This window comes from Tympanuchus pallidicinctus, unplaced genomic scaffold (genome assembly GCF_026119805.1).
Source record: "Tympanuchus pallidicinctus isolate F22 unplaced genomic scaffold, pur_lepc_1.0 scaffold16, whole genome shotgun sequence".
Taxonomy (NCBI): Eukaryota; Metazoa; Chordata; class Aves; order Galliformes; family Phasianidae; genus Tympanuchus; species Tympanuchus pallidicinctus.
Window position 1 is genome coordinate 7591066 of NW_026294679.1, and position 18952 is coordinate 7610017.

The window sequence follows — 18952 nt, forward strand, 5'->3', positions numbered from 1 at the left end:
TTCAGGGGCAGGCCTTTATTTTTGGGTGGTTCTGCCATTGACAAGGCATCCTTGCTCTGCTGGATTTCCTTTTCCCTGTGGAGCAAAGCAGAACAAAATGCCCTTTTATTGTGGAAGTCATTTTATAAGCTTTCAGCCAGTTCTGTTTTCTCTCAGTAACTGAATTGCGATATAAACTAATCAGCATTTTAGCTGGTCAGACTGAGTTCAGAAAAATGATGGTTGAGTAAGGTTTTCCTCCCACTGGATTTTCTGTAGAGGTTTTTTAAGTAAAAACAAGTAGAGGGTAAAGCTGTTTGTACGCAACTAGAATGCATTGCTTAGGTTCAGCTATCTGCTTGTTCGTGATTCTACAGGGATCAGCAAGTAACGGATACTATAGCACACAGATTGTTATCTAGCAAGTAGTTATTTGTAAGTTGTCACTTGACTGAAAAAGAGCTTAACCAATGGGCTGGGGAACTGCTTTCCTTTTCACTCTTCTTTTTCCTTTTTTCTGTTTCATGGCAGCATTCCTCATCTGAGTTCTTTTATCCAAAGAGTCTGGTTCTGCGCAGACCACGCTCTGCAGAGGTTTGCTGTTGTGTTTTCAGTGTTGATAATGGTCTTCTTTACTGAGAAGATTCTTTATCATTGTCACTTGCTGTGCTTGCCACTATTTCTGCCACACAGCTTTCCTATCACTTGCCACCCTGGGCACTGACTGTATTTTGCATCATGTAGTGCAGTGTTTGTTAATTCTCATGTTTTAAATTTTGTTTAATGGAGTGCTTCATTTCTGCTATTGGACGTTTTTCTTCTGAAACAAAAAATAAGAGTGCAAATGTGAAACATAAGAAAATGATAAAAAGCATCTGAATTTGAAGGGATGGTTAAGTGTAGTAACAATAGTTATTGTTGTAACAACAGTTACCATTGTTACTATATGAACAATAGCTTGTGCTTTTTAGGAAAAAGGAATTGCTATCAGTTGCATCAATTTTGATTTTATAATCGCTGACCATCTACAGATGAAAACTTCAGTTGAGAAAATATTTGCAAGATGCAGGATTTGAACATGTCATGTACACTGCTCAATAGCATCTGCCTGTCCGTAGGCAGCAGAACATCCAATTTGATGTTAAGGGGTCCTCCCTGTCCTCTTGATTCTGAATCACCTTTCCACTTTGAAACTTCCACGAGGGTCTCTGCACTTGAGAACACCACCTAATTCCATTTCTTCTCCTTTGCAGCAGTGCTTATGTATTAATTTCTAATTAAGGTAGACTTTCTCGTTCTGTAGACTGTAGCATTGAAGCAGCTTAGGGTCAGATTATATCTTCTTGTGTAAATGTACTCAATATTTAATTCTGTTTAGATGTACATGCTGATTATATGAAGTGTAATTCAAAGCAGGTTTTGACTTCATGTGCTCTTCTGCAGGGTAAAGATGCTATCATTGCTGTTGCTGTTAAGATGGGCCAAGGACATTAATCTACATGAAAACTTCAGATTTTAATTTTACCTGTTTTGCTTGATGCAAAACCCTTTTGCATGCAGTAAGGGAGAGCATGTCTGAGATAGTTGGATCATTAGGAAGGTGCATGCTTCAGGAATTCTGTAGGTACCAAACAGCTAGTGGGAAATAAATTACAAAACCTTATCCAGAAGCAAGAATACATGATAATCTCTTAGATCTATGACCACCCTTAAAACTGAAGGCAGGAAGAAATGTTGAGCCTCAGGTGAGCCGGCTGCCTAGTGAGTTCCATTTTGAACTGTGTCTTATTGCTAACATGGTGGCACGTTACTCTTCTGGCAAGACAGGAGAGGTGTCTGTGTACTGCAGATCTTCATCATATGATAACCTTGCTGATGGCTCTTTGGATGGTGTGTGTAACCTGGAGAAGACAATCCTCAGTGTCTTATTCAAATGGAACTTTACGCACCTTTAGTGTCAATTTGATGCAGTGATTACACATCAGGCACTTAGGACTGCCAGCCCAAGAAAAGTTCTGAGCTGCCAAACTAGAGTACTGGAGGTGCTGCTGAAATGAGGGGAAGGCAGGCATTTAACTAGGAGTTTGATGCCAAAGGCAATGCCAGAAAGAAAACAAAAGAGCCTTGTGGAATATAAATGAAATACACACTTCATGTGCAATAATTGCTGCTTTTTGCCATGAACAGCTATTTATGGACTGAGGCTCATATTTACAGGTGTTAATTGTTTGCTGAATGTAAGCAGAAACACGGGAAATTTCAATAACTTAACTATGAGGAAAAATGTCTTAAGATGAAAAATGACTTCAGTGTTTTTAAAGTCATACTTGCTACCTATCTCAAAAAATCTTACTATTTGATATCAAAGTATCTTATTATTTAAGATTTTTTGAGGAAGAAAACCAAGAATGAGTGAAATCTTGTGAATTCTGTGAGGAGTTTGGCCCCGAATTCACTGTTATGTATTTCTCACTTCATTTTTTCTGCCTTTCACTTAATTTACTTTCTATGAAAGACTGTATTTGGTAGCAGTGTGACTTCAGTGACTGTGCTGAAAATACCTTTTCCTTTTCAGCTTTTTTGTCTAGAAAGGAAAGAAAAAGTTTTTTGTAATTGATTAAAATGCATCTGTGTGAGTTTGAACTAAACCTGTTCCTTACTTTTGTCTTTATGCACACACGTGAATTTTTAAGGGAGGGAAATAATGACAGGCTCTGTGCATTTGAAGGTAACACACTTGTCAGGAGTTACACTGGCAGACAGGCACAATGAATGCTGTAGCACTGAAGTATTTTCTTGGTCTTGTACACTGCCACTGAACATTACTGAAATCCATGGGAAACCAGCCTATAATGAGCTCTGGTTCCACAAGCTGAGTTACTCCTGTAAAACCATGTAGTTGATGAAGCAGATACTCACATTAGTGCTGTACTGGGACTGTCAGATTCGTTGCTGTTGCAAAGTTGTGCCTGCCAAGTAGAGTAAGTTACACACTGAACTTCTTTTGTTTACAGATATACCTTACAGTAACTTCTGGGATTTAGAGAACTTGTTTAAACTGTAATGTTCAATGTTGTTAAGTGAAATCGTATTCGTTCTTCTGCAGCTATTATCACCGCCTTGCATAATGAACTCTATCAAAAAACTAAGGCAGGTACTGTAGACAACGCTGACGATGCCTTTGTTAAACAACAGTGCATCTGTTTGGCCAGATGTTCTCGGGATCAGATTTGATCTGTTTGCCTGCACTTGGAAGTTTTAATAGTGCATGATTCTGAACATCTGTACTTTCAAAAGCCACAGCCACCACATTGCAGCGTAACTGGATGATGTGAATGGCTCCAGCATAGATGCTTTTATTTTAAAAACTCACTTGTTTAGATGATGCGCCATGCATGATAACATGACAGACTGAGATAAACGCAGATGAACGTGTCAAGCTTTGCAATCTAATGTTGAAGTAATGAGTTAATGGATTTGGAGCGTGTGCATGGGTGATACTGTAACTGAGTGCTAAAATTCACAGTGAGCCTAATAGGATGAGCATTGGGAGCATGAGAGTTGGGGTTGCCTTTGACAGTCTGGAAATGAAGTTGGTAAAGAACTTTTGGATCGAAGACAAATGCATGAAATGAAGAACAAAACCACTGAAATAAGAGGTCTGTGATAAAACAAAGAATACGGAGAAGTCTCACAGATGTTTTAGATCCTTTGTGCAGTGGGGTCTTGGTTGATACATTTGAATTTCAATTGATTGAATTCCTATTGCTTTTTTTCATGTACATTCATATACTTCCTATATGTGCTACAGACATCCCATGTTAACTTATACACACTGGCGTTACGTGCTTTTGGGTTGAGGAGGAAATTAAAAATAAATGACTTACATGGTCAAAAAATGTGAAGAAAGGCTACAAAGTACAAGAAAAAAAAATAGTTATAGCACTTAATAAAAGTTTTCTTCAAATTCCTGTGATCAAAGGTGTCATTACACAAAGCTGTATTTGAATCCCTAGCAAAAAAGCAGTCATGTAAAGAAGGCACCAGGTGTGCTTGCAGAAATAAGATGACTTAAGTTGCAGGATGTGCAGACCTGGTGTCCCAGGCCTGTTGGGTTGGACTGAAACATCTGAAGGAATGCATTCCTATTAAAGGAGGTTTCCTCTCATTTCCTTACCTGTTATCTTCCAGTAATATGTGCGTGAGATGCTCGTGTGGTATCTCCAATGAGGCTAAAGGTTGAATCAAGGTTTGCCACAGTTCCAGTTTTAACATGTGCTCTGATCAGCTCTCCTCAATTTTCTTTAGGGGAAGGTGCGGATCTGTGAAGGCTCCCAGACCATGTGGGAAGCAGCAGAGTAGGAAATAGCTATCTGCAGTGGAAACAGACTGCCTTATTCAAATAAACAAGTGAGGCAGGTGTAGAAGTCCTCTTTCATGTGCTGCTTTTGGAATTATATTGTAAAATCAAGCAAGATTTTGTTCTAGGAGGCAATAGAGGGAGCAAACCCTGCTTGGATTCACTTGGTCAGGTGGTGTCTGGGAGGGTGGGATCCTGCCCTGCAATAAGTAGATGGGAGGTTAAATTAATGTACACAGGAAGTTAGGGAAAACTGGTTTTGATGAGTGTCATGCCTGGCTCATGGCCATGATGATGGCGTGGTGCAGAGGAGCTGAAGGGCAGGTGCTATGACTTGCCAGTCCACCTGACAACCTCTCTTATTTTGGGAAAGAACATCTAAGAAATACAGTAGCAAGGTGTGGCTTCATACCGTGTCTGACTCTGTTCAGTGCAGTCATTGATGTGACAAGCACGGGAATTTTTCTTTGCAGAAGAAGCTTTTAGCAGTTGCATTAAGAAGTGAGGCTCAGGGCTGGAGCAAGAACTGAAAAATTCTTATTTTTTGAAGTGATTACAAAGAACCGGAGAGAAGTGCATCCCAGAGGGTTTGCCGGTTGAGAAGCTGGAGCTGGCTCCTGTGTTTGTTTTCCTACAAGAGGGAAAATTAATCAGACAAAACTCCTGAAGTACGTCTGCCAAAAGTGAAAGGTGACAGACACCCCTCACAGAACCTCATGTCTGTAGCTGTGTTCCTTGTGTTGCAATGAAAACAATTGCTTTCCATAGCAACTGCAGCAACATGTTACACGTGTCTCTGCTCAGCAGTGTAAGAAGGCAGAGCAAAAGGGAATGAAGTGTTTCACAACAGCAGCCAACTTCAGTCTTGTAACATTTCCATAAAACAAGTGGATTGTTTGTTGTTGGTTTGGGTTTTCTTTGATTGCATCATGGGAGGAGCCAAAGGGCAGCTGAGAAATTTCTGCGCTCCCTTTTGGGATTTAGGAATTTGCAACTACAGAGGAAAAAGGAAAGAAACATACAGAGGTCCAACTGAGAAGGCATTCTCAGACATGCTCCAGAGGGGATTGGTGGCTATGTCATTCCATGGCCACATCTGTTGCCTGTTTGATCTGGATCTTCACGTTTTTTGATGGAATGTGTTCAAAGCCCTTTATTCCTTTGACTATCCCTGCTTATGATGATTTCATTTCCACAAATGAAGTCAGAGAAATCCAATTTTATGTAGTCTTCAGCATTTTTTTTAGGATGAGTCCAGTGGTTTTCCTGGGGATGTAAGTAAAAGTAGAAAGACTCAGCACTGGAGAATTTGATCAGGAAGTGCATGCTGAGGGATGAGAAAGCTCCAGTAACCTCGTTGTGTTCAGTCCCAGCATTTACTAAGAAAAATCACTAAGCCAAGCTGCTAAGCCTTCCTTCTCTTCAATCAGTGACCAAAAGGTCCCTTAGTTCAGTGTCACAGTTGGCAAGATTTAATTTTCAGTATCTTCATCGTATCCCACTGCAGTGGCGTCATCAGAATCATCTACTGATGCATTGCTTTATGAGAGGAGTTGATTCTTTGCAAGAATTGTTTATTGCTCCACAAGTGGAAGTGGGACGTGTTTGGTTAACTTTGTGTGCCTGCTGCATGCTGAATGTGTGAGTTCTTGCCCCATTTTAATTAAATGGTTTTCAAATTCATAAATTTTTCAGGATTCCCATATCTCGGTGCTAAGATGCTCTTGTAAAATTTCCCCAAGGGAGCCAGTGTCTGTTTAATACTGAAGAAATGCTGAAAAATCCACTAAATATACAACAACTCTCACTCTGTAGGGGTGTGACTGTTCTGAATTTCAGTTTCCAGGATGTTGTCGTTAAACATCAGGAGTTTACAATGCAGGGAGTTAAGACATTTCAAGGAACATTTTAGCTCTAAGGTTGCATCTGAGTCGTACTGCAGATGTAAGGGAACTGCCTCAAGGATTTCGGGTCCTTCCATTGAAAAAGGCTGATTTCAATTCTGTATTCATAATGGAAATCCAGTGACTGAACATCTGGAATGCAGTAACGTGTGTGCTGTGCTCTTCTCAGTAATTTTGGCTGCTGAACCACTGGCTGCTGATCTCTTGCTGTTTGTGAATTAACATTTTGATAAAATGACCGTCCTGAACTGTATGGTGTGTGGCTCCTTGCAGTGAGTTTGACAGGTGTCATTTAGACTTGTTCATTATTGCTGTCAGTCTTTCACACTATGATTTAGAAAACCTCCTTCACCTCTCACAGCACTCCTCCTCCTGCAGAAAAAGAGAGTCCACTTGCCTTGTGAGACTGTGGAATTTGCCAGAATGCTTGATCTTGTGTTGATGTTTTTTTTTCTAAATACAGTCAATTTCAATGTGTGAATTTCTCCACTTGTATCCAGAGTAACCAAACGTTAATTGCTTTAGATGGCTCTGAAAAGTTGCTGTTTGTTTTTCAGCCTACCAGAACATCATCAGAAAGCATTTATTCCAGGCCAGGTTCCAGTATACCTGGCTCACCGGGCCACACTATCTATGTAAGTATTCCTTCTGATGAATAAGCTGCTGAGCCCTTGCTTGGACATGAAATACTCCATGCTGAAATAAATCATTTTATGCTGATGCTATTGCCTTCATCCTAGTGGTTAAATTGTTAAAATTCTCATTGCCACGTAATTCTTATTACTACAGAATTTCAAGAGCAGGGCAGAGCTTCTTCAGGCCAAGCAAACATTTAGCAGATCTTCTGAAATCACTGGATGATGTGAAGAGGGACAGAAGACAGATCAGTTGACTTTGTTAGATGTGTTATCTTTGCACTTCAGTATGCAGTTCTTGAGAGGTCTGCTATCAGCAGCTATAGAACATGGGTGAAGGGTCAGGCACACTGAAGGAAGCCTGGCTGATCCCACATTTTTAGAAGTTAGATTTGGCTATGAAAGGAAAAGAAGGGGGGAAGGAAAGGATTTAAAACAAAAAAGGATATTAAGCATCCTACTGTTATTAGACTAACAGTGCTGACAGTGCAAAGCTATTGATAAACTGTTTTATGTGTAGTTAATTGAGATATAGGTTCCTTCAGTAATCAAATTACCTCTTTCATAGAATCTTAGAATTATTAAGTTTGGAAAACAGCTTTTTCTTTTCTTGCTACCTTTTGAACCTATGTAATTTAAGAGATGACAGAAATGCATCAGCAGAATGTTTGCTTCAAAATTCTGAAGCAATAATTATTTTCTGCTCACACTACTTTTTCAAGCATTTCAGTGTTGTCAGTGCCCATTTTTCTTGGTACAGAATTCTGTAGGGTAAAAAAAAAAAGTCATCTATTAATTCTGTTCTAAAGAGTATGGAATCAAGTGTAATTGAGTGAATAACTACTGCTCAGCCTTGCCAATTTTGCTATATTTGCACACGTATAACCTACACTTCTAAGAACTCACAGCCATTTAAAAGCCCTGTTTCTTGAAAGTCTGTGTAATCTTTCTCAGCATGTAAAACATGCTCCAGACAACCTGCACAAGATCCAAGGGAGAAGTAGAAGCTAAGGAAGAAAATGTCAAGAAAGCAAGTTAGAGTCCATTCTGGGGGGATCAAAGACAAAGATTTGTTTGGAAAAGGAAGACTGCAGGGCAAATGTTCTTCTGTGTTACTTGTATTTCATATTGAATTGCTGAATTTGTAGATAATACTAAGATTGTACAGGTGAAAACATAAGGCATACAGATTTACCAGGTACACGTATAATAATGCAGAAAAAATACCAACTATACCAAATATTATAAATCTCAAGTTCTGAGCTTGGGTTGAATGTTAGTTCATCAGTGCATTTGAACAGCAGTCAAAAAACAGCTACTGTGATAAAAATGTTCACACTTACAGATGTCAAACCACAGAGCATACCGTGCTGGTAATATCACCTGCATAAACTTTAGCTTAGGAAACCTCACCTGTTGCTGAACAGTGGACTCTGTGTGGCAACCAGCATGTTGGCCTACATTCAGATCTGTGAAAATGTGTGGTAATTTACACTGGAATAAAATATTCATACATTAACAGCTCATTAACGGATTGTCATAAAAAAAATTATAAATTCATAAAGCTGCTTATATTAAGGGTTAAATTGGCTAAAGATACTCTGTTATATCTGGTGAGTCAAAACTAAACAGATTTTGTGCTATTTTTAGAAAGTGGATTTGCTAACAATCTCAGTCCTTGCTTGTCTGATTTGTGGCATCACGTAAGAATCACCATGAGTGGTTGTTAGGAGAGCTTGGGAAGGTAAATGCACTTAAAGATACTAGGTGCTGATACTAGAACAGAGTGGAAGGTGAGTAGAAACAGATCAGCCTTATTGCTTGTACAGCTTGCTATGTGTAACTAAAGTAGCTAGTAGAAGAGTGAAGGTGAAAAGCAGTTTGAATATCTCCTTTTGGCTTTAAAAATAAAATGAATTTCTATAGTGTAGGTAAGGATTTACGATGATTTTTTTCAGCAAGTCTTTTTTTAAGTAAGGAAAGATATTAGCTACATAAGTGGTAGGTAAGACCTCTTTCCTGCTTCTTCTGAAGGGTGCAGCTGTCTTTTTGGAACTGATTTCCTACTTTCAGTTCTAAACTAATTGAGAGTTCTTTGCAGCTCTAATGAAAGAAGAGTCTATGTTAGTATTATATATTATCCTAGTATTAATTAACATACACTTTAGTTAGAATCTTGCATACAGATTGAGTGATGAATGCAATATACTAATTTCAGTTGGGAGGGAGTTTGATGCATAGCCCTGACCAGTCCTGCTTGCCTTGTTATTTCCTTGTAACAAGTTGTATTTCCTTTTGTGTGCAAAGTTAGAGGTTGACATTCTCTCTGTATCTCCTGCATGGAATCCTCTCATAATCTCTGTAATCAGCAGACTTAGTTGATAATATCACACGTATTACAGATGGAAAAATAAGAACAGAGGTGAAATGACTTGCCTTAGGACACAAAATGAGTCATTTATAGAGCTGAAGTTTCCAGCTCAGTGCAGTTGATAGGGAACTTTTTTGTTGCATCTGTATATGCAGTGTTCTTTCTTTCCTAAACTCAGAAAACACTGTGTGCTCTTGGAGAGGAGGCCCACTTGGAGAAGAACAAGAAGCAGTCATTTTATGTTTGGAGTGCCAAAAAGGGTTTTCCATAGCAACAGTGTGATAACAAATACACAGAATCATAAATTGTGTAAAATAGAAATTGCCAGTGCATTTGTGTAAGTTAATTTGTGTTCTGTCTTTGACCTTCAGGCAAAAGTAGACAATGAGATCCTTGATTACAAGGATTTAGCAGCCATTCCCAAAGTCAAGGCCATTTATGACATTGAACGTCCAGACCTAATTACTTATGAGCCATTCTACACTTCCGCCTACGAGGACAGACAGGAGAGACAGAGTCTTGGAGAGGTAATGAACTGACAAGCAACCCATTCTGCTATAAGCTTTACTCAAAGCCTGCTACGCTTCTATCCTCTTCTGAAATAATTCCTAATTAACACTCTTTAGTATTGTTGCTGCTGCTGTTCAAAGTGCTTTTTGTCTGTTTGATCTGGATTAAATGGGAACAGTCATGATGATGCCTTATGTGGGGAAACTGCATAGTTAAACACACAGGTCTGCTTTTTGTCTGCATTAACACCAGCTGCTGGCAGAGGAATGGGGAACAGGTTGCAGGCTGTGTGTCTTCATAATTTGAAAGAGTGTTCTGGTCTTTGGGTCCAGAACACGGGGCAAATGCCAGCCTAGCAGTGTGCCATGTAGCAGGCACATTGCTGTAGAGCACAAGTGCTCACAACAGAATATGAGGAATTACCATGATGTTCTGTGGCAGTAAAAGGGTTCAAAACAGCAAGACACATTCTCTCAGATTGAATGGAAATATATTTATTTCTGGAGCACACTGCTATATATGTAAGATAGAATCTGAAGTAAGTTGAGATTAAGTGCTCTTCCAACTGGAAACAGCAGGTGAGTTGCAGTGTGGAAATAGGTGCCTCACTTTTTAAACTGCTGACATTTAGTAAAGAATTCAACAAGAGAAGCAGCCATCTAATTTATTTGCTTAAACTTGTATTTAAAGGCAGCTTTCAGGCTGTAGGGTTCCCTGTTTCTCAGGTGAACTTCCGTAACTGCAGTTACTGTTTAGGTGGTTCCTAAACAGTGCAGGTCATGAAGTAGGTTTTATAAAGTGGTACCAGGTAGCTGTAAATCTGACTTCCAGAATGCAAATCTAAGTGGGCATAAACGTGGATTCATTTTACAGTCTTGGTGAATTGAGCATGAAGATAAGCTGAGGAAAAAGGAACTACAGTAGATCATTCAGGCAGTGGTCTGAAGTGACTGACAGTATTCTCTCAGCAACATATACTACCACCAGCAGGTCAGATTTACAGCAGGTTTTGTACTTTGTTCTTTAATACTTCATAGGGCTAATATTTTAACTTAGAGTTATAAATAAATAAATATGAGGAAATTCAAGAGAGAGTTCAGCTCACGAGCGAAATAAGAGATTAAGAGATCAAATTACAGAATTTCTCCCTCCAGTTCAGGTTGGCAATAGGTCCAGCTGACGTCTGATTCACATCCACTGAGCTGCACTGGTGATCTCTGCCCGGTTGCAACAGGTCTCAGCCATTCCACAGAACCAGCTACAAACCAGTCTCTTGTTACTCACGGAGGAGGAACTGATCTCACCCAGAGGAACTATTTGTTAATCCTTGAGGGGATGCTGCTCGCTGATAAAGCCATATATTGGAAATTGCCATTATGCTTATTCTGGGGAAGAGCAAAAGCCTTTGGAGTTTTCTTACGCTGTGTTATCACCAGCATTAAATCTTATCAATTTCTGGTGACTACAGAAATTTCCAGAAATGAAAGGGTTCTCATCTTCCTTTCAGGAGAGCTGGGCTCTCTGCCTCATGCTACCAGTGACTGCTGTGACCTTGGGCAATTCACCTCGCCTCTTTGTACCTCTGTGTCCTCCCTTTCCTTTCCTTAATGAAAGCAGAAGTCCATCAGGGTGGAGTGATCCCTGTGTCTGTGTTGTCATAAATGAGTGATGCTTTAATCTTGGTATGTCATACATCAGTCACCATCATCTTTAAAAAGCAAAGGAGGTGACGTGGTTAGGCATGGCTAGCATTTACAGACTTTGAGTGAGTTAGCCTGCAGTTTGGAAAGTGTGTATATGTGATGGTCTTAAAGAAACTGTGAGCCTGAGCTTAAAATCATACCCTAGAAATGCCTTTCACCACGATTGAAAAAAAAAACAACCAACACCAAAGCCAGGTAAGAAAGATTTACTCAGTGGTGCAGACAAACCTTAAATGCAGGGACTGAGCTACAAGAAAACTCTGTACTTCAGATACAGAAAGTGACAAAACATTTTCTTCTTCATTGCAATGAAAGGGAAATGCATTAGAAAGTTTCTCACCGATAGTCACTCATGTTCAATTAACTACCAGTCTTGTTGTTCTGGAAGCCCGTGATGAGAAACGTTTTCACATAGCACCATCTAGTGGGAGCTGGATATTTTAGCTAAAAATCTTGTTCTGTAATAGTTGTGGTCTTATCTGAGAGCATAATCTCTTGCCAGGCTTATTATGGCAATTAAATAATATTGAAATGTAATGCATAAAAATAAATATTTTCAATCCTGATCTTCCAGCTTCTAATTGTCTTATGATAAATGACACATAGCTGGTAACTGCACATAGCCTTTGTAGTTGTTTGTACCACCAAGAGATGCATGGTTAAGTTGGTTTCTAAAGATATGTCTTGCCTTGGTTTCCCTATCTGTAATAGAAGCTGTTAGTAAGTATTGTGCACGTTTATGACCTCTGGCTTTTGCATGATTCCTTCAGTATACATGCTTGTAATTCCTGCTGGTTCTCTGTGCGTAACTGTGGGTGAGCACAAAGCTAATTTAGAGAGAGATCATATCAAAGAAATGATGGCGTCTTTGTATTGCTTTGCACTGGGGATGAAAAATAAAGCCTTGAGGAAAAAGCAGATTTTTGCCAGACTCTGTGTACTGAAGGAAAAATGTGCTTCATCTTGGAAGTTGTTCTGTATTTCTGATGCCATGCAAAGCTTTGAGTTAAAATTATTTACTTTTGATTTCCACTTTAAAGAGTTCTTCGTAACAGGCATGCTTATTAAATTAACAATCCTTTCTGATTTTGATCTCTACAGCTATGTTTTAATTACCACAATCATTAGATGGCTGAGAGATGCCATGGCATGATAGCTGGCTAAATTAATCACGCTTATAGATTCTCCCAGAAACTTTAAGCGCGTCAGTGATTTATGGACCAGTTCCTGAGCAATGTGGAAAAAGCAAGTTGCAGCATTACGGTGGCCTCAGTAATGCCTACAGTGCTGTATTGTACTGCTCTATAATATCCTTCTACCTGCAGCAGTGTTTGGGTTGCCATTTTCTAGCCCAAGACATGCAGTGATGATTCTGTAACCTTACTTTCTTATGTCTTTGCAGTCTCCACGGACATTATCACCTACCCCTTCAGCAGAAGTAAGTGTGGTGAAACCTCATCTTAAAATGACTAGGATTACTCACTTCAGTGATTGCTTTTGATTGATTTTGTTACTGGCCTGATCTGATCTGTCTTTTTTTTTTTTTTTTTGGGGGGGGGGGGGGGGGAAGGGGCGGAGGGAGCACATAGAAATGGTTTTTGATCACTTAAAAGGAGAACATTAAGTCCTCACTGACAAATTATACAAAAATGAATCTGGTGCCCCTCCCCAATTGTTGTCTGTAACACAGGGCCATTTGTCCAGCAGAGGTCACTTCCTTCCACACATCCTTCTGGTGACACCCACAGGGTCTCAGATGGATGACTTGCATTACCTAAAACACTGCTCTAAGAATTTAAATAATTTTTGAAAACTACGTTTGCTGCTAAGACAGTTGTAGTTTTACCTTGAAGAAAACATAGCTATGGTTTGGTTTGCTTTGGTTTTGTTTTGACCTTGGAACTATTTTAAGCATTACAGGAATATTATATATCAGGACAGTCATGTGTCAGAATACTGTAGATGTATACATACCATTGCATGTGTTATCATTTTGGGATGGGGAAGTATTGCTTGTTTCAATATAAAAGTCACAGTGATTGCTACATGTTAAAAAAAAAAAAAAAAAGGCTTTAAAATTTGTTGTAATTCTTCATGCATTCAAATTGCTCCCATCTCTTTTGTCCTGCTTTGGTTTGCTTTGTGTGTGCTTTCTCATTTTGTTTGGCTTGGGTTTGTCTTCCAGGAAACTGAGAAAGTTAGGCTTCACTGTACAAGAAGGGGTCTTGTTTTCAGAGGGGAGGGCATGGGGCAGATCTAATTTGGATACTTCTGCCCCTTGTTGTAGCTAGTTGAGACAAATGGTAAGTGAAGCCATGGATAGCTCTGTGCTGCAGCTGTTCAATTCTTGCTGGTTTCCAGCTGATCTAGTTGATGACTAGCTGATGTATCTTGTGCCATGTGCTGCAGGACAAGGATGCTCTGAATGCAACTTCCCTTATGGAGCCATAGGAACATGGGGAACCTGGGATCACAGAAAGTGTGATAGAAATTACCCTGAGTGACACGTAGAGTTGGAACCTTTCAAGACTGATCACAGACACTGGCTGTGAAAATGGATGAGAGTCTTTGGAGCAGATACTTAGATAACAGTAATAATGAAATGGGTTGAAAGTTTGAGGAACGTATTTTTTCAGTATCTTCTGTAGATGTTTTCGGATCCATGAAAGTTGAGCATGGCTTAGAAAAACGTATGATGTGCATTTATATTCTGTAATGAATTCCGTTTTAATTGCTTCTGTTCTGCAGGGTTATCAAGATGTTCGGGATCGCATGATTCACAGGTCTACTAGTCAGGGCTCTATTAATTCTCCAGTGTACAGTCGCCATAGCTACACGCCCACCATGTCACGCTCCCCCCAGCATTTCCACAGACCTGGTAAGGGCAACTGCATTGGAAGTATTTGTAAAAGCAGTGTTTATTGTGTCGCTTAGTGGCACAGAGAAGCACTTGTTTCTCTTAGCAGCTGATTGAAAAGTTGTTGCATATTTTAGTATCTCCTTTTCTACCTGTTTTTTTGTTCTTGATTGGTGCAGTGTGTTCTGCCCTACGTTGATGTGTCTTATGTCATAAGTACTGATCTTCTGCTTTTGTTTCTGATTATTTTTCAAATGTATGTAAGTTTGTGAAAGCAAGCAACTATTTACAGTAACAAATCACAAACTTCATTCTGGAATTTGGGAAAAGCAACCATATTTTGGAAACAAAAGTTCCGACTTGACTGGACAGCAGCCTCTCGTGCAGGATTCTTCCTTTGAAAAAAAATTATTCAGTTGAAGCTTGGTGCACCCATGAAATGTCAGATGGAACAGCAAATAACCCAGATATTCCAAATAACATCATTTTCCTAAACATAGACTCGTAGTGTGCACGACAGATTTCTTATTTAAAATCGTAGACAATAGCAAAGCACATTTGAAAATGCTATTTTTAGTGATTTAGCAGTGATGTGCAAGTTCTGTGTATAATATAATAAACATTCAGGTCAGTTTCCAAGTGCATTCATATTTCTGATTGTGGATGTGAAAGCAATACATGAAACTGAAGTGTTCATCCACACCCAAACTGCATAAAAGTGTATCTCTAAATGCAATTAACTGAGTACTTTTCAAGACTAATTTACTTTTAATGCTAACAAATTAAATCTTTGTGACCTGTTTTTAAGTTAAGTGATGCAGTCATGCAATTCCATCTTCCTTGATGATTGCAGATGAACACTTGGCCTGCCAAAAGCCCATACATAATAGGAGCTGCATTTTTAAAATTAAAGATTTATTATAGAGCCATCACTGCAGAACATGAGAGCAGCAGCCATTTCCAAGTGGGGGTGGGCTGAAAGCAGCTAATTGTGTCTGTCAGTGAATGCCTTATTTAAAGCACTCAAGGGAGGTGGGACAGAAGCAAATTGTGTCTGATACTATGTGCTGAACAACATGATTGTGTTTTAAAATGACATTACAGCTAAAAGTGAAAGACGTTTATAAAGCGTGAAAAAGCTGCAAACTTCTGTCTCTTGATTCTGGCACTTCCAAGGGGATTTTTCCATCTCTGTCGTATCAGAGACAGTTAAGAATCCAGACCTCATTCCAGACTTTACTGTGATTGAATTTCACTGTCTGTTCAGTCAGAAGGGTCCAAATGTAAAATGTTCAAAATTTCAGTCTGGGGGATGTTCTGAGGATATTTTTGTTCAAGCTGATCTCTGCTCAGGTGATCTCATCTGTGGGTCACCTGCTTCTGTTTCTCCTATGATACAGACAACATCTGTAGAATTGGTTGTTTTGATCTTTGCAACCCCGCTTTGGGGTAATTATTAATATTAATTTATAGTCTTCCTACAGTGTCATTCGTGTTGAATAATAACGTGTGTATATTTTTCTCCTAATGGTACCTTTGGTTATTTGCAAGAGTAATTTCTCTCAGAATAAGCTCAGTGGCCTCAGAGAACTCCTGGCTTCCAGCTGCTCTTGAGAGAGAAGTGAAGCACTGTGTTGACGTTGTCAGCATCACGTTCTTCAAAATTGGAATGCTTCATGTTTTGAAAAAGTTTGCAGCCTTTTCGTACCCTGATGTCATATCTGACGTTGGCAGCATTTTTGGAATGATTTAAAACAATAGAAGGCAGCTTGCATGCCTCTTGACTGATGGTTTTTTTGGTTAGGCACTTTGCAAGACAGCTGCTTTCTTAGCTAACTGAGCATCAATGTTTGTGATGTTTGCATGATGGTAGCAGGCTACTTTCTGGTAACAAGGCATATATCATAAGCTCATTAGGCTAGTAAATAGTATGCTGAATCAGCAATGCAGTTCAAATCTGAGCATCTTTTCAACCACTTGCTGTAATTTTGTCTAAGATTTATGAAACCTTCGGTACGTCTTTTAACCTTTTTTTTTTTTCCTCCTTCCTCCTTTTCAGAACCCTAATTGTGTAATGCCTTTTTTTTTCTTCCTTTGAAGCCTCCTTCCCTGCCTTTCTCTTATTGTTTTTCTTTGTTTTCATTTTGTTCTGCCCCCCGATTCCCTGCTGCTGCAGAGCTGCTCTCTACTGGTGTGCAGCGGTTGTCATACCTGCGCACTAGCAGTCTCAGCTCCGCTCACCATGACTCCCGCCCCAACTCCCCCTTCCGACACCACTTCATCCCCCATGTCAAAGGTAAGGAGCCAGGCCTCTCCAGGGAGTACCCTCCAGGCTGGAGATTTATTAGCATTCTGTCAGAGCTAGTAAGGTGCATCTCTGTAAGGTTATCATTGGCTGTAGAGCTGAGCATGCCTCGAAATGTGCCGTTACACTTAGAATTGTTAGAATAGACATAATGTCCTTTCATGAAGGATGTATGTCATTTCTAAGGGCCCTAGCTGAAGAGACTTCAAGCAAATTCCCGACTAGAAATGCAGAGGGAAGCATTATCACAGTCAGTTTAGATCCTAATTTAGCCTCTTTTTAATTGGTATATGCAATGTCTAAAGCAGAAAGCATATCAAATTAAATATTATTTCCACACTCTTAAAATGTGCGTTTAAAAATGCACTACAGATACTACCTGTATGAAATCAAGGTGATCAAAAAATATGAAGAAAAATCGTGTTACATAAAGATCAGTAGCAATGAGGAAATTAATCATTCTCAGTTTTGTTGGCAGTAACAAGTGCCCAACAAATAAAATTAAAATCTTTAGGCCTCTCCTCAACTAGTGAGAATCAGCAAACTCTGCTGAAGGCAGTAGATCTGCAGGGATTTACACTATCTGAGGATCTGGTCGCTTCTTGCTTTTTAATCTGTTCTTTTATGATATTTGACTTGCAGGATGGGAGTTCTTTCTTTTTGTCCCTTCAAAAAGCTCATCCAGCTCAATAAGTTTTCAGTTTTACTTCTTGCTTTCTGTGAATATGGTTTTACTTCTATTGGAGTGCTCTGGCTGTGCTGTTCCTCCTGTTGGGGAAGACAGTCGTAGCTTATATCACTTGGAAAAGCTCAAAAAGAGGCAATTGAGTATGTTGAGCATGGATTCTATTCTGGCACCTTTGATTAATGCAGATAATCAGAAATTGAAGTTAATCAAAGATAGTTGCAAGGAGGTTATTCCATGCACTTCAGGAAATGCTAATAGATCTCAATGTTGTCTCTCTTCAAACAATCAGATCACCATTACTAATTTTAGGTTTGCGTTTTCTTAGATGATTTTCATTAATATACACTTTCAACTTCCCTTTTACTTCACTGCAGAAAAATAAACCTCGCTTTGAACTTTAAAAATTGGGACCCTTAAAAATAGATACACAGCTCATTTCAGCATGCAGTTAATCCATAACCCTTGCAATTTCAACATTTCTTTGCTGATGATCCAAATTAATGTCCACATTCTTTCAGGTGGCATTTTCATTCTTTTTCTGTTGAGAACTGAAAAAGATCTATTCTTGAACAGATAAATCATTGAAAATTCATATTGAAAATCCATGCCTATTATTTTCATATTTCAAATACATGGAGATTAGGCTTGTATCTGTTGCTGGTTGGTTTAAAAGGCCAATTGGAATTACAAATGCTGTGGACAAAGGAGTGGGTATTGGCTCTTAGGAGATAGACGTGGTGAGTGATGCCATGGGCACGAACACTGTAAGAATTCTTTGTGTTTCTAAGTTTTACATTCAGGTCTTAGACCTGTACAGGATTCGTGTGTGAGAACTAAGCAGAACTCCCAAAAGCTGAGGTTCACATCACTATGACAGTGCACAACAGATGAGGATGTTGTGCTGCCTGTGGGGCAATCAGCAGGTAGTCACGTCTTGTAATTCACATGTCTCAATTGGGAGAGTAATCTCTTATTGTTGGTTGAGAAAAAGAAGCACTTTATGAAAGTAACCTGGGGCATTTTGGTTTGGTTCATAGGTTAATGTGTATGTCAGGTACTTGCATGGGATTTAAAGGGAACTGGTAGGTACACACTCCCTCCAGAATGGGTGATATAAGGAGTGCTGCAGAAGCTTTGGAGAAGGACCATCAAATGACTGCAATCTCACAGTGAAAGAGTTACGGCTGTTAATTTATTAGCACTGTCAGATGGGGATTTGGTAGCGATTTGTTCACTATCTCCATACTTGTGGAATAGAGATTGGTAACAGGATGTTCATGTATGTATCAAAGATACAATAAGGCCCACTGAAGTTAGATAACAGTTGCCATTTGTCTCACTTGTATAAGGTGAAGATAAGTAACTCTTGAAAGGTGTTTGTATTCCCGTTGCTAAAAAATGCTAAAAGTTATAAAAAGTCAGAAGGCCTGAAGACTTTCCTAATTTTTCCAGCATCTTAAGTGTTCAATGAAGTGCTCATGATTAGAAAATTTTGTTGAAGATCTTTTTATTTTTTTAAAATTTATCTAGTGTTGAGGGAAGCCCAGTTGCACATGAACACGCACTGCTTTGTGTTCACAAACAACTATTTGGCTATCCACTGATGGGATTAATCTGGGTTTCCCACGTGGTTCTTTATT

General features: G+C 39.3%; 1 protein-coding gene across 11 annotated transcripts in view; it reads left to right on the top strand.

The window, feature by feature from the left end:
- The window catches only part of ABLIM1 (actin binding LIM protein 1), a 168258-nt gene that overhangs the window by 129870 nt on the left and 19436 nt on the right, over positions 1-18952 (top strand). For 5 of the 11 annotated variants that reach the window (XM_052678264.1, XM_052678261.1, XM_052678262.1 and 2 more), the window contains exons 9-15: positions 511-573; positions 3086-3133; positions 6801-6878; positions 9621-9776; positions 12865-12900; positions 14211-14340; positions 16496-16615. In XM_052678264.1, coding sequence (XP_052534224.1) covers positions 511-573; positions 3086-3133; positions 6801-6878; positions 9621-9776; positions 12865-12900; positions 14211-14340; positions 16496-16615 — 631 coding nt within the window. The remainder of the gene's footprint in view (positions 1-510; positions 574-3085; positions 3134-6800; positions 6879-9620; positions 9777-12864; positions 12901-14210; positions 14341-16495; positions 16616-18952) is intronic. The other 6 variants (XM_052678270.1, XM_052678271.1, XM_052678268.1 and 3 more) reach the window with 4 other exon arrangements.